Consider the following 14530-nt stretch of genomic DNA (forward strand, 5'->3'; position numbering starts at 1 on the left):
CGAGCAATGGCAGACAAAATTCCATTTGCCTTTTTAATTACCTGCTGCACCTGCAATCCTACTGTTAGCGATTCATACACAAGGACACCCAAGTCCCTCTGCACAGCAGCGTGCTGCAATTTTTTACCATTTAAAACATAGTCCATTTTGCTGTTATTCCTACCAAAATGGATGACCTCACACTTATTTACATTGTACTCCATCTGCCAGACCTTTGCCTACTCACTTAGACTATCTATATCCCTCTGCAGACTTTCAGTGTCTTCTGCACACTTTGCTCTACCAATCACCTTAATGTCATCTGCAAATTTTGACACACCACACTTAGTCCCAACTCCAAATCATCTATGTGAATTGTAAACAGTTGAGGTCCCAACACTGATCCCTGAGGCACACCACTAGCCACTGACCGTCAACCAGAAAAACACCCATTTACCCCTACTCTTTGCTTTCTACTGGTCAACCAATCCTCTATCCATGCCAATACATTACCTGTAATACCATGCAACTTTATCTTATGTAGCAGCCTTTGGTGTGGCACCTTGTCAAATGCCTTCTGGAAATCCAGATACACCACATCCACAGGTTCCCCATTGTCCACCATGCAAGTAATGGTTAAGTGGTTCAATGGTTAAGTTAAAAAAAAATTAAAAATAGGAAGTTAAAAAAAAAAGGCATTTAAGTGCACTAACAAGGATCAGAAATTTGGGAAGAATATGACAAAAGCAAAATAATGATGAAAAGATTAATAAGGAGGAAAATAATTAAGTGAGAGAAAACTAGAGAAACATATAAAAACAGACAGTGAGAGTTTCTATGGATATATTATATAAAGTTATAAAGGTGAGTGTTGGTCTTTTACAAAGTAATTCTGGAGAGTTAATGATAATAAACAGTTGACAGAAGGTATTTTGGATTGATCTTCATTCTAAACAATACAAGTTAAATTCCAGAAGCTGCAATAAGTCAGGAAATGGAATAGAGGGAGGGATCCAGGAAAATTATGAACACCAAGTAAGTGACATGGAGCATATGTTTGGAACTACAGACTTGCAAGTTCCCCAGTCACAAACGATTTCATTCCAGGGTCTCAAAAGCAGAGATTCATGAGCTAAATGGTACATTTTTGTAATTTTCCAAAATGCCTGCGATTTGCTGAAAATCATCATTAGATTGGAAGATAGTTATTGGGAGACACCAGACAGGAAACTACAGGTCAGTTAGCCTAACACAGGGAGAATGTTAGAAGCTATTTTTGAAGACATTATAGTTGGGCACATATGGGAATTCAAGGTGCCATGGCTTTTTTCAAAGGAAAATCATGTTGAACCAAAGTGCCACCTCAGAAGTTATTGCAGGAAAGATAGGCTCTGGGGTGGAGAGTAAGATATTGGCACTAATAGAAACTTGGCTAGCTAACAGGAGTAAGTATGACTCAAGTCTTTTTCTGGTTGATAAAATGTAATGTGCAGTGTGTCACAGGAATCAGTGTTGGTGCCCAAACTTCTTACCACTTTTAAAATGATTTCGATGAAGGTACCAAAATATATAGTTGCTAAATTTGCTAATCGCATAAATATAGGTAGAAAAGTAAGTTGTGAAGAGGACATAGGGAGACTATATAAGAATAGAAATTGGCTAAATAAATAGGCAAAGATCTAGCAAGCGGGGCATAACATCAACCATTGTTTAGCATGCAGACTGAAATAGAAACATCTGATCAAAATGGTGAGAGATTGCAGAGCTCTGAGATGCAGAGAGCGCTAGTGAGCTAATGCATGAATTGTGAAAGGTTAGTGTGCAGATACAGCAATTAATTAGTTCTGTATTAAACCAAGAATTGAAGCAGCACAATGGGAAAGAATGGAACAGCAGAAAAGGACAAGCCCAGCAAGGGGGTCACTCACTTGTCAAATATCGTGCCGATGTTCTAAAATACAAAGAAATGAGGAATGTCAGCATAAAACACATGCACTGATGTTCACCCAACTTCAAAGCTGAACAGCATTGAAAAGTTAATATTTATTCACAATCAGGATTATAGGGTCATAGAGTCATACAGTGGGAAACAGAGCCTTCAGTCCAACCAGGCCATGCACCCAATCTAAATTAGTCACCCCTGCCTGCGCTTGGCACATGTCCCACCAAACCTTTCCTTTTCGTGAACTTATTGTCATAGAATCCCTACAGTGTCAAAACAGGCCATCCAGCCCAACAAGTCCACACCAACTCTCCGAAGAGCATCCCACCCAGACTCCCCCCGCCCATCCCTGTAGCTCTGCATTTCCTATCGTTAATCCACCTAACCTATACATCCCTGAACACTATGGGCAATTTAGCATGGCCAATCCACCCTAACCTGCACATCTTTGGACTGTGGGAGGAAACCCACGCAGACACAGGGAGAATGTGCAAACTCCACACAGACAGTCACCTGAGGGTGGAATTGAACCTGGGTTCCTGATGCTGTGAATCAGTAGTGCTAACCACTGAGCCACCATGCCGCCCCCTGTACTGAGCCACTGCACTGCATTAAAATGTATTTTAAACATTGTAACTGTACCCACATCCACTACTTTCTCTGGCAGTTCATTCCACATATCAACCACATGCTATATATAAAAAAAAACTCCTTATGTCTTCTTTAAATCTTTATTCTCTCACCTTAAAATATGTCTCACCCTAGGGAAAATATCTTTGCTATCCACCTTATCTATGCTCCTCATGATTTTATAAATCTTGAGAAGATCACCCCTCAACCTCCTATGCTCCAGTCGTTCCAGTCTATTTTTTATAACTCAAAGCTTCCATTCATGGCAACAGCCGACTAAATCTTTTCTGAACCCTCTCCAATTTAATAATATCCTTCCTAGAGCAGGGCGAGCAAAACTGGACACTGTACTCCAGAAGAGGCCTCATCTATGTCCTATGCAACCTCAACATGACATCCCAACTCCTGTACTCAAAGGTCTGAACAATGAAGGCAAGTGCTCTAAAAGCCTTCTGAACCATTCTGTCTACCTGTCTTGCAAATTTCAAAGAATTATGTACCTGAACCCCTGGGTCCGTCTGTTCAACAACTCTACCCAAGGCCCTGCTTTTAATTGTGTAAGAACTGTCCTTGTTTGTTTTACCAAAATGCAATACCTCAAATTTATCCAAATTAAGTATTTAATTTCTGCAACCCAGTGTACCATAGATTAACTGGAAATGCCACTGGAGCTCCAATGATTAAATTGTAAGGAGAGATGACACAAACTAAGGCTGTGGAACTTAAAAAGTTATATAGAAGCATTGAAAGTAGCGCAAATCTATATGCTGCATTCGGTATAATCATTGATTCTCCACCTTAAGGCCATATTCCCACTCTCTCCCTTTACACCCTTGACACGTTTCAGAATCATAGAATCATACACCACAGAAGGGGCCTTTCGGCCAATCATGTCTATACCACCAAAAATACACTGCTACCTACACTAGCCCCACTTTCCCACATTGAGCCCAGGCTTTCAATGTTATAACAGTTCAAGTGCCCATCCAAGGTTGTGAGGTTTCTTGCCTTAACTACACTCCCAGGCAGTGCATTCCAGACCCCCACCGCCCTTTTTCTTCCATGAAATCGCCTCTAAACCTCCTGCCTTTCACTTTAAAAATTACTCCTCCCTACCTCTCCACTCCCCTCCCCCCAACTATTGACTCTTCAGCTGAGGGGAACAACTGCTTTCTATTCACCCCGTCCATGTCCCTCATAATCTTATACACCTCTATCAGGTCCCTCCTCAACCCTCTCTGCTCCAAACAAAACATTCCGAGTTTATCCAGCTTCTCTTTGCAGCTGAAATGCTCCACCCCAGGCAATGTGCGTCCGCAAATCTATTTCATTCTCAAATATATTCTTTGACTTGGCCTCCACAGCTCTAGGTGCTAGAAAAGTCTGCACAGGTTTATGGGGTGATAGAACTGAGGTTTATAAGATCCCAAGGGGCACAGTTGGATTGATGGATTTGCTCATATAGGGGGGTCTCAGTCTCTGAGGCTGAGTTGAATATTAGAGCCAGATTTTTCAGGACAGAAGTTTAATAATTGTCTCTAGACACCAAAGGGTACAGAAGTTTGGAAATCATCTCTGCAAAAGGCAGTTGAAGCTGTTTGTCAGAAAGGTTGCTGGTCAAGATGGCAACAGAGTAGGATGCTCTGGTCGGAGCTCCTCTGCTTGCCAGTCCCCTTACCTTTTTCCCTTTTTTTTCTCTCCTCTTGTAATTCTTCCTTTCTCCCCCACCCTCCCACCCTCCCTGCTTGCGGAACAAGCAGGCCAAATCCATGGCCGACCGGAGCGAGCAGGCTGAGTCCCATGGGAGATTGGAGCGGGTACAGGCCCAGACCCATGGCAGACAGGAGCGGGTACGGGCTGAGTTCTGTGGTGGAACCAGCATGGACAGTGTGGCCTTGTGCTCTGGAGCCTGCAGGCATGTCCCAAGATAGCCCCAGAACAGTGCGAACCGTGAGCTGCGGAGCAGCATGTGGGTTGTGAGCCTAGAGCATCACGTGGGCTGTGAACCTAGAGCAGCACGTGGGCTGTGAGCCTAGAGCAGCACGTGGGCTGTGAGCCTAGAGCATCATGTGGGCTGTGAGCCTAGAGCATCACGTGGGCTGTGAGCCTGGAGCATCACGTGGGCTGTGAGCTTAGAGCAGCACGTGGGCTGTGAGCCTAGAGCAGCACGTGGGTTGTGAGCCTGGAGCAGCACGTGGGCTGTGAGCCTGAAGCAGCACGTGGGCTGTGAGCCCGGAGCAGCGCGTGGGTTGTGAGCCTGGAGCATCACATGGGCTGTGAGCCTAGAGCAGCATGTGGGCTGTGAGCCTGGAGCAGCACGTGGGCTGTAAGCCCGGAGGAGGACGTGGGCTGTGAGCCTGGAGCAGCGCGTGTGCTGTGAGCCCGGAGCAGTGAGTGGGCTGTGAGCCCTGGAGCAGCACGTGGGCTGTGAGCTCCGGAGCAGCGCGGGGAAGAAGCCCCAGAGCAGCGAGTCCTGGATGGAGACCGGTGTGAGGGGACAATCCTTACCTTAGAACTTACCTTAGAACACTGTAACGTTAACCCCTTAATAGTTTCCTATTTTTAACTTATTTTCAACTCTATAATTAAGCAACTACTTGTATTCCTCTGCTGTATCCAAGCATTGTATCTGGGTACTTGTACCTAAGATGTCGTTTTAAGAAGGCAGACATTGTGAAAGTTTTTCACTGTACTCCTACAATGGAGTACCTGTGACAATAAAAGGATATTGTATTGTATTGAAATCCGACAGACTTTCTTAATTGATTTATTTCCTGGATGTGGGCCAACATTTATTATCCAGCTTGAATTGCCTAAAGCTGAGTCAACAGTCAACCACATTACTGTGGGCCTGGAGTCACATGAAGACCAGGCGAGGTAAGGATGGCAGATCGCCTTCCCTGAAAGAGGCATTAGTGCACCAGATGGGTTTTTATGACAATGGTTACATGGTCACCATCAGTCTAGCTCTTTCTTATTTCAGATTTGTATTGAATTCACATTTTAATCATCTTCCAGAGTGGGATTCAAACACAGAACAATGTTCAGGGAGGTTCTTAATTACAAGTCAGGGACATCACCATCATACCACAGCATCCCTTCTGTGCTAGAAGGCACAGAGGCAGGCCATTCATCCCAACAAATTCATACTAGCCTTTCTAATCCACAATCCTCCTGCATTTCCTCATCCATTGTATCCCTCCTTCAAATGCTTGTGTTGCTTCCCCTTAAATCAATAAGGGGTTCCGGCCCATTGATGCGATTGCGAGTTTAGGGTCCTGAGCTCCAAGGCAGCAATGGCCAGCATTGAGCTCTGACCAAATTACAACTGCATCCTACCCTGGCAAGGAAACCCCAAACTTGCACAGGAAACCCCTCACTCTTACATGCATTCTCCCCCTGCTCTGGATCACATTGGGAATCACAACAATTTTCAGGTCTCAAAGTGGGGTATCAGCAGGATCAAATCTGGGAAGCACTGCCTTCCATGGTTCTATACTGTCCACTTCAACCTGTGGGGGTGAATCTCACCTTCTCAATACCGACTGAATAAAGAGACCTCTTCTGAATGCGCTGTGGGTTTTTTGCTGGCTACCTTATGTCGACAGCCTCTAGTTCCTCACAAAAGAAAACATTCTCTCTCTCTCTGTCTAAATTTCAAATTGTTCAGAATTTTAGTCACTTCTGTTAGGTCAGCCCTCAGCCTTCATGTTTCCAAGTCAGAGTTAATCTAACAACACAATCCTTTTTTGATATTTATAACAACACATTTCTGGTATCATCCATGTAAATCTCCTCTTCACCCATAAGTCTTTGCACTTTTCATAATATAGAGACTAGAACTGTGTGCCCTAAGCATGTTTTAATCAAGGATCAATACAAGTTCAGTGTAAACACCCGACTGTGTGATTCTACCCCTTTAGAAATAAAGGATAACACTTGACTTGCTTCACTATAAAGATGACCTGACAGTTACCTGTCGATCATCATTAACTGGTGCATTATTCAAGCTAGTGCCTTAAGTAATCAACCAACCAACATGATCCTTTCATACAGTATAAATTACATGTTGCTTTTATTACATGTTCTGTACACCACAGGAACAGACATTACGGCCCTACTAGTCTGAACCTGTGTCAATGCATCCTCCTATCTCTTCACGCCTAAATCCGTTATAACTCTCAATGTTTTATATATATGTATATAATGCCCAGAGGGCAGTTAAGCGTCAACCATGTTGTTGTGGATCTGGAGTCACGCACAGACCAGACCACAGAATGACGGCAGATTATTTTCCTGAAAGGACATGAGTGGACCAGATGGGCCTTTACATAATTTGCAATAGTTACCATTGGACAAGCTTCAAATGTTGGTTCTCCCTTAATACTGGTAATCTTGCAAAATGCCCTGACAAGTGCAAGACCAAAAGGTTTTGACAAATCATGCCTCTCCTTAAAATAAAGAGGTCGTTAGCCTCACCTTAAGCAATGGAATATCTTCCTGCGGTAATTTCTTTTTAATGTCTGAGATCAAGTGATCGACGGTGACGGGATTCACTCCACTTTGAGTGGTGCTTTCTTCCAGTTGCTGCAGGAAATGTTCCTCTTGCATCTCGACCTGCCCCTGGATGGTAACTTGTTCCTTCTCCAGAAACTTCCGCAGAGCGTTGAAAGCATTTTCGATCTTTTCCCGGACGACGTCTCCTTGGTTCTGGGCAGAGGAAGGCACGTCAGAAACACAAAGACAAAACCGGCCTTTGGAGCCGCTCCGGGCCATCCCCCCTCCCTCCAGCATGTTTCCCATTGAGGTAGTCAAAACTGGTGACCTCTACCTGCTGTTACCAGCAGGGAGCAGAGAAGGTCTCCCGGGCAGAGGGACATGAGGGACAGCAGTTAGCTCTCTGCCCAGGTCACAAGGACACATATTGTGTCATCACAGTCTTATTGCTGTTGGTGGGACCACACTGTGCAAAAACTGGCTACATAAATGCTTGGAAGGGGCAATGGCGTAGTGGAAATGTCACTGCAACTAGTGGTTCAGGGACACTGGTTCAAATTTCAGCACCACAGCAGTTAGTGGAATTTAAACAGGTCTGGAATTATGAAAGAGTTGCAGTGATCCTACCAGAGAGTGCTGAGACTTTGCTCGTTCGCATTCTGGGAGTGGACATTGCAGTCAGCGTGTGTGTGAAGGGCATTGTAGAAGAACCTGGTGTTAAGGAAACAATCAACCCAAACACTGCATTACTGTAGTGTTTCCATCCCACCTCCCTCCCTAGGAGGAGAAGCAAGGTTCAGAGAAGACAGATCATTGTGCGAGGAAGGTCAGCAGCGAGAGTTCCATCTCGAGCCTAAACAGCTTCTGTGGGTGAGTAACAGGTAAGTTTTGAGAAATCGTTGTCAGAGCAGAGACCCTAGTAGCTTCAATTTAGTATTAAAAGTATTTGACATTGTACAGATTAATTAAGTTAAAGAGGTAAGGCATGGCAGGAGAGCTCCAGCTGGACACAATTCCAGCGCCTGGGACCTGGATGTATACAAGAAGTGTCCCCAGCTGCAGCTCCCGGAAGCCCGAGTTTTGGAGTTGGAGCAGAGTCTAGGGACACCGTGGGTGGCACGGTGGCTCAGAGGTTAGCACTACTGCCTCATGGCGCCGAGGGACCCGGGTTCGATTCCACCCTCGGGCGACTGTCTGTGTGGAGTTTGCACGTTCTCCCCGTGTCTGCGTGGATATCCTCTGGGTGCTCTGGTTTCGTCCCACAATCCAAAGGATGTGCAGGGTAGGGTGGATTGGCCATGCTAAGCCACCCATAGTCCTCAGGCATGTGTAGGTTAGGTGCATTAGCCGTGGGAAATGCAGGGTTACAGGGATAGGGGAGGGGCATGGGTCTGGGTGGGATGCTCTTTGGAGGGTTCGTGTTGACTTGTTGGGCTGAATGCCCTGTTTCCACACTGTAGAGTTTCTAAGGATTTGTGAGGCAGAGAGTATCATGGATAGCATGTACAGAGAAGTGGTCACACCCCAGACTCAGACTCGGCAGGAAGGGAAAGGGTGACCACCAGGCTAAGCAGGTAGTGCAGGAGTCTCCTGGGGCTACTCTCCTGCAAAACAGATATACCATTTTGGATACTGTTGAGGGGAATGGCCTCTCAGGGGATAACAGTAACAGCCAAATTTATGGCACCATGGTTGACTCTGTTGCAGAGGGAGGGAGAGATAGGCACAGAAATGCTATAGTTATAGGGGATTCAATTGTAAGTGGAATTGATAGGTGTTTCTGTGGCTGCAAACAAGAGTCCAGGATGGAGTGATGCCTCTCTGGTCGTAGGGTCCAGGATAGTTGGGAACGGTTGCAGAGCATTCTGGAGGGGGAGAGCGAACAGCCAGTGGTCATGATATAAGCCAGTACTAATGACACAGGGGTAAAAAAGGGATGAGTTCCGAAAAGCAGAATATAGAGAACTAAGAAAAAAGTTGAAATGTAGGACCTGAAAGGCAGTTACCTCAGGATTACTACCAGTGCCACGAGCTAGTCAGAGCTACTCATCAGTAGGATGAACATATGGCTGAAAGATGGTTTGAGGGGGAGGGTTTCAGATTCGTGGGGCATTGGGACCAGTTCTGCAGGAGGTGGGTTCTATACAAACTGGACAGGTTACACCTTGGCAGGACCAGGACTGATATCCGCGGTGGGGATGGGGGAAGGGTGGGGTGGTGGGAAATACTTGGTAGAGTGGTTGGGGAGGGTTTAAGCTGATGTGGCAGGGGAATGGGAACCAGAGGAGTAGGGTACTGGATGCAGAAATAGAGGGAGAGGCAGAAACCAGGGCAAACATGACTAAGAACAAAGACAGGCAAGGAAATGCCACTGATAAGAGCAGGGGAGGTTGTCTGAAATGTATGAGTTTCAATGTGAGAAGTATAATAGGCAAGGCAGATGAACTTAGAATTTTGGTTAGTACTTGGAGCTATGACATTATTGCGATTACAGAGACCTGGTTGATGTTTAGATGTTTCAGGACTTAGATGTTTAAGGTGTGATAGAAAGGGAGGTAAAAGGGGTGGGGGAGTTGCATTCCTGGTAAAGGATATCTCACAGCTGTACAGAGGGAGGATATGTCAGAGGATTCATACAGTGAGGCAGTATGGGTAGTACTCAGGAATAAGAAAAGTGAAATCTCAGTGCTGGGTGGTACACTACAGGCCCCCCAACAGCCAGCGGGAGATAGAGGAGAGAATATGTAGACAGATTTTGGAAAGATGTAGTAACAGCAGGGTGGTTGTGGTGGGTGGTTTTCACTTCCCATATATTGACTGAGACTTAGGGGCTTGGATGGGGCAGAATTTGTAAGGACCATTCAGGAGGGATTCTTGACACGGTATGTAAACAATACAACCAAGGATGTGGTTATACTGGACATGGTTTTGGGAAATGAGCCCGGCCAGGTGAGTGATGTTTTGTAGGGGAGCATTCTGGGAATAGTGACCATAATACCGTGAGTTTTCAGACACCCAGGGACAGAGATAACAGCAGTCTTCAGGTGAATATGTTAAATTGAGGGAAGGCAAACTACAAGAGTATTAGGCAGGAACTGGAGAATTTTGATTGGAGGTGGCTGTTGGAGGATAAATCTAGATGTGACATGTGGGAGTATTTTAAACAGCAGCTTGATAAGATTTCAGGAGAGGCATATTCCTGCAAGAATGAAGGATCAAAATGGTAAATTATGTGAATCTTGGATGACCATGGATGTTATGACCTTGGTCAAAAAGAAAAAGGAAGCGTATGTAAGGTGTAGGTGGATGGAAACTGACAAAGCCCTTGAAGTGTATAAAGAGACTAGGAAAGAACTTAAACAAGGAATTAGAAGGGTTTTATATATAAATAAAGCAAGAGGGTAGCCAGAGAAAGAGTTGGCCCACTCAAGGACAAAGGAGAGAATCTATGTGCAGAGCCAGAAGAGGTAGGTGAGGTCCTAAACAATTATCTTGTGTTGGTATTCACTAAAGAGAAGGAATTGGTGGAGGATGATCCCAGGGAAGGGAGATCGAGTTTCTGAGCCAAGTTGCTATTAAAAAGGAAGAGATGTTGTGCGTCTTTAAAAAGTATTAAGGTAGGTATGTCCCTGGGTCCTGATGGGATCTATACCAGAATATTGAGGGAGGCAAGAAAACAAATGCTGGAGCATCGATAGACATTTTTGTATCCTATTTGGCCATAGGTGAGGTCCCAGAGCACTGGGGAATAGCCAATGTTGTCCTATTGTTTAAGAAGGGTAGCAGGGATAATCCAGGAAATTACACTCCTATGAGCCTCACATCAGTGGTTGGGAAATTATTGGGAAAGATTCTCAGGGACAAGGTCTATACACATTTAGAAGCAATTGGACTTATTAGCGATAGACAGCAGGGGTGGTTGTGCCTCACTAACTTGATTCAGTTTTTTGAGGACATGACAAAGATATTAGATGAGGGAAAAGTGATTGATATTGTTTACATGGACTTCAGTAAAGCCTTTGATAAGGTCCCTCATGGCAAACTGGTACAAAAGGTGAAGAGTCACATAGTATTGGGGTGAGCTGGCAAGAACTGGCTTAGTCATAGGAAATGGAGTGTAGCTGTGGAAGGATGCTTTTCAGAATGGAGGGCTATGACTAGTGGTGTCCCACAGGGATCAGTGCTGGGACCTCTGCTGTTCGTGGTCTACATAAATGATTTGGTGGAAAATGTAACTGGTCTAATTAGTAAGTTTGCGTATGATACAAAGATTGGTGGAGCTGTAGAGAGTGAGGAGGTTTGTCAGAGGATACAGCAGGATATAGATCAGTTGGAGGCATGGGCAGAAAAGTAGCTGATGGAGTTTAATCCAGACAAATGTGAGATGATGCATTTTGGAAGATCAATTACAGGTGGAAATTATACAGTGAATGGCAGAACCCTTAGGAGTATTGATATGCAGAGGGATCTGAGTGTGCACATCCACAGATCACTGAAGTGAGGTAGATAAGGTATTAAAAAAGGCCTATGGCATGCTTGTCTTCATTGGAAGAGGCATTGAGTACAAGAATATGCAAGTTATGCTGCAGCTTTATACAACTTCAGTTAGGCCACACTTGGAATATTGCGTACAGTTCTAGTCACCACACTACCAGAAGGATGTGGAAGGGTACAGAAAAGGTTTACCAGGATGTTGCCTGGTATGGGGGCTTTTAGCTCTGAAGAAAGGTTGGATAGACTGGGTTTGTTTTCTCTGGAATGCAGGAGGTTGAGGAGCAATCTGATAGAAGTTTATAAGATTGTGGATGGCATGGATAGAGTGGAAAGTCTAAGGCTTTTTCCCGAGTGAAGGGGTCAATTACTAGGTTCAAGGTGCAGGGATGGGGGTGTGTAGCTGAAAAGAGATGTACAGGGCCAGTTTTTCACATTAAGGATGGTGAGTGCCTGGAAACGCACTGCCAGAGATGTTGTTGGAAGCAGACACAATAGCAGCATTTAAGAAGCACCTGGACGAATACATGAATAGAAAGGGAATAGAGGGATACAGATCCTGTAAACGGAAGCAGTTTTAGTACTGACAGGCACAATGTGGTGGCACAGGGTTGGAGGGCTGAAGGGCCTGGTCTTGTGCTGTATCTTTGTTTGCTCTTTGATGACAAATACTGTAATATTATGGTAAAAGAGCCTATCTGGTTCACTAATGGCCTTCAGAGGCATGCTCTGGCCTACACCTCAGGAGCAGGAGTAGGCAATGCAGTCTGTCAAACCTGCTTTGCTATTTAATACGATCAGGGCTGATCTCATCTCAGCCTCAGCTCCACCTTCCTGCCCATTCCCCATAATTCTTCAACCCATTGCTAATCAAAATGCTTACATTTACGCAGTTGTCTGATGTCCACCACAGTCTGGGGTACTAATTCCCACAAATTCATGACCCTTTGAAAGAAATAATTCCTCCTCATCTCTGTTTTGCATCCCTTACAACTGTGGCCTCTTGTTGTTCCCCTTAAGGAAACATCTGCTCTACATCTATCCTCTTTGGCATCTTATTTACCTCAATTAGATCTCCTTCTCATTCAGTTAAATTCTAGTGAGTATATGCCTAAACTGTTCAATCTCTCTTCATATGACACACCTCTAGAATCTCCATGTGACTCCAGACCCATAGCCATGTGGTTGACTCTTGGCTGCCATCTGGAATAGATTTGCAAGCAAATAAGGTCATGGGTGATGAGAGATGGGCAACAAATGTTGGCCTAGCCAGCGCTATCCACATCCCAAAAAGGAATAGAACAATATGCAACGGTGATTGGGCATTGGAAAACATGAGCCTGTGAGGTGTCCAGTATAAATCAAAGCCTGTCTTTCTCTTTTGAACTTACTTTGTTTGCCTTGTTCCTTTCTGCCCATCTCCTGAAGCCATGCATTTTAGATGATGCATGTTAGGTAATCATTCTATGGATTCTTTCTGACAACTAGTATTGTATCTCCAACTTTGCCTGTAGAACTGCTTGACCAACACTTGGACATGGTACCAGGGCACTGGAGACTGGCCTAGAATTGTACCTCAATGTCTTTGCCATGATCTAACTCCTGATAATATGGCCAAGAGGTTGACATATAGTTCTACGCCAGTCTCCAGTCGCCTGGTATCATGGCCAAATGCTGGCAATGCTATTATCTGCAACATCAGTGCCCTGGGACCCACACCAATGCTGCCTTTCTTTTTCTATTCATTTGTGGGATGTGGGCGTCGCTGGCTGGCCAGCATTTCTTGCCCATCCCCAGTTGCCCTTGAGAAGGTGGTGGTGAGCTTAGTGGTCGCTTAGAAGCCTAGTGGTCTTGTGGGCATATCGTAGAGACAATGCATCTGCAAACTACACATTTCATGAAAACTACAAACTTCGTGAAGGACGATGGCTGGAACTGAAATCCTGATCAGAGGGAATCCTCCTGTCGCTGAATCTCCCGATCTCAAAGACAACTAGGGGTAGACAATAAATGCTGGCCAACCAGAGACGCCCATGTCCCATAAGCGAATTAAAAAATGAACACAGGCAGAGCAGCAGGAATCTTCCAACAAATGATTGACACTGACCAAACCACTCAACTGGCAATGAGTTCATCATCAGACTGTGAAGTAAATTTGAGCTGTCTGCCTCAGGGTAGTACACAGGCAGTCCACCTGACAGCTCTACGGAATATATTCTTGTTTACTTTACGCAGGAAATATAACTTGGGATCCCTAAGGATAAAGGATTGTGGAGAGGAGAAATTTCTTCACCCAGTGAGTGGAATGCACTTCCACATAAAGCATTGAGGCCAAAACTTTGTATGAATTCCAGAAAATATTGGATAAAACACTTGGGGCTAAAGGATATGAGGGAAAGCAGGAACAGGCTATTGAGTTGGATGAACAACCATGATCATGATGCATGGGGGAACAGACCCAAGGGGCCGAATGGCCTACACCAGCTCCTATTTTCTATTTTAGATGTAAAACTGGCTTCAAGATTTGTTGTTCTATTATTTTTCTACCCTGCTGTGCCCATCGGAATCTACTGTAATCCATTTTAATGTTAATGATGAAGGGGCTGGGTTGTTCACTGTTCATCAATGTCCTGATCTACCTTGAAAGAATGATTGAGGGAACTTTTAGCATCTACTTAAGAAGGAATGTGGGTTTTTAGTTTAACATCAGTCTGAAAGACTGCAGTGCTGGCAGTGCAGCATTCCTGCATTGGATATCGCCCTGGATCCGAGGCTCGAGTTTCTAGAGTGGGATTTACACCCACAACATTAATATTTTTATGCAGTGATATGTATTGGTGCATGGTAACTCAAAGCAAATTGTAACTTTCTGAAAACCCGAACCCTAACCCCAACCCTATCCCTAACCCTAACCCTATCCCTATCCCTAACCCTACCCCTAACCCTAACCCTACCCCTAACCCTAACCGTATCCCTAACCCTAACCCTAAC

General features: G+C 44.8%; 1 protein-coding gene across 1 annotated transcript in view; it reads right to left on the reverse strand.

Moving 5' to 3' along the window:
- The window catches only part of LOC109919486 (E3 ubiquitin-protein ligase TRIM39-like), a 42533-nt gene that overhangs the window by 5905 nt on the left and 22098 nt on the right, over positions 1 to 14530 (reverse strand). Inside the window, exons 4-5 of the mRNA XM_020519505.1 lie at positions 7031 to 7261; positions 1908 to 1930 (exon numbers count right to left, since the gene is read on the reverse strand). Of these exons, the coding sequence (XP_020375094.1) occupies positions 1908 to 1930; positions 7031 to 7261 (254 nt within the window). The remainder of the gene's footprint in view (positions 1 to 1907; positions 1931 to 7030; positions 7262 to 14530) is intronic.

The sequence above is a fragment of the Rhincodon typus genome, chromosome 35, assembly GCF_021869965.1.
Source record: "Rhincodon typus isolate 14 chromosome 35, sRhiTyp1.1, whole genome shotgun sequence".
In the NCBI taxonomy this organism is placed as follows: domain Eukaryota; kingdom Metazoa; phylum Chordata; class Chondrichthyes; order Orectolobiformes; family Rhincodontidae; genus Rhincodon; species Rhincodon typus.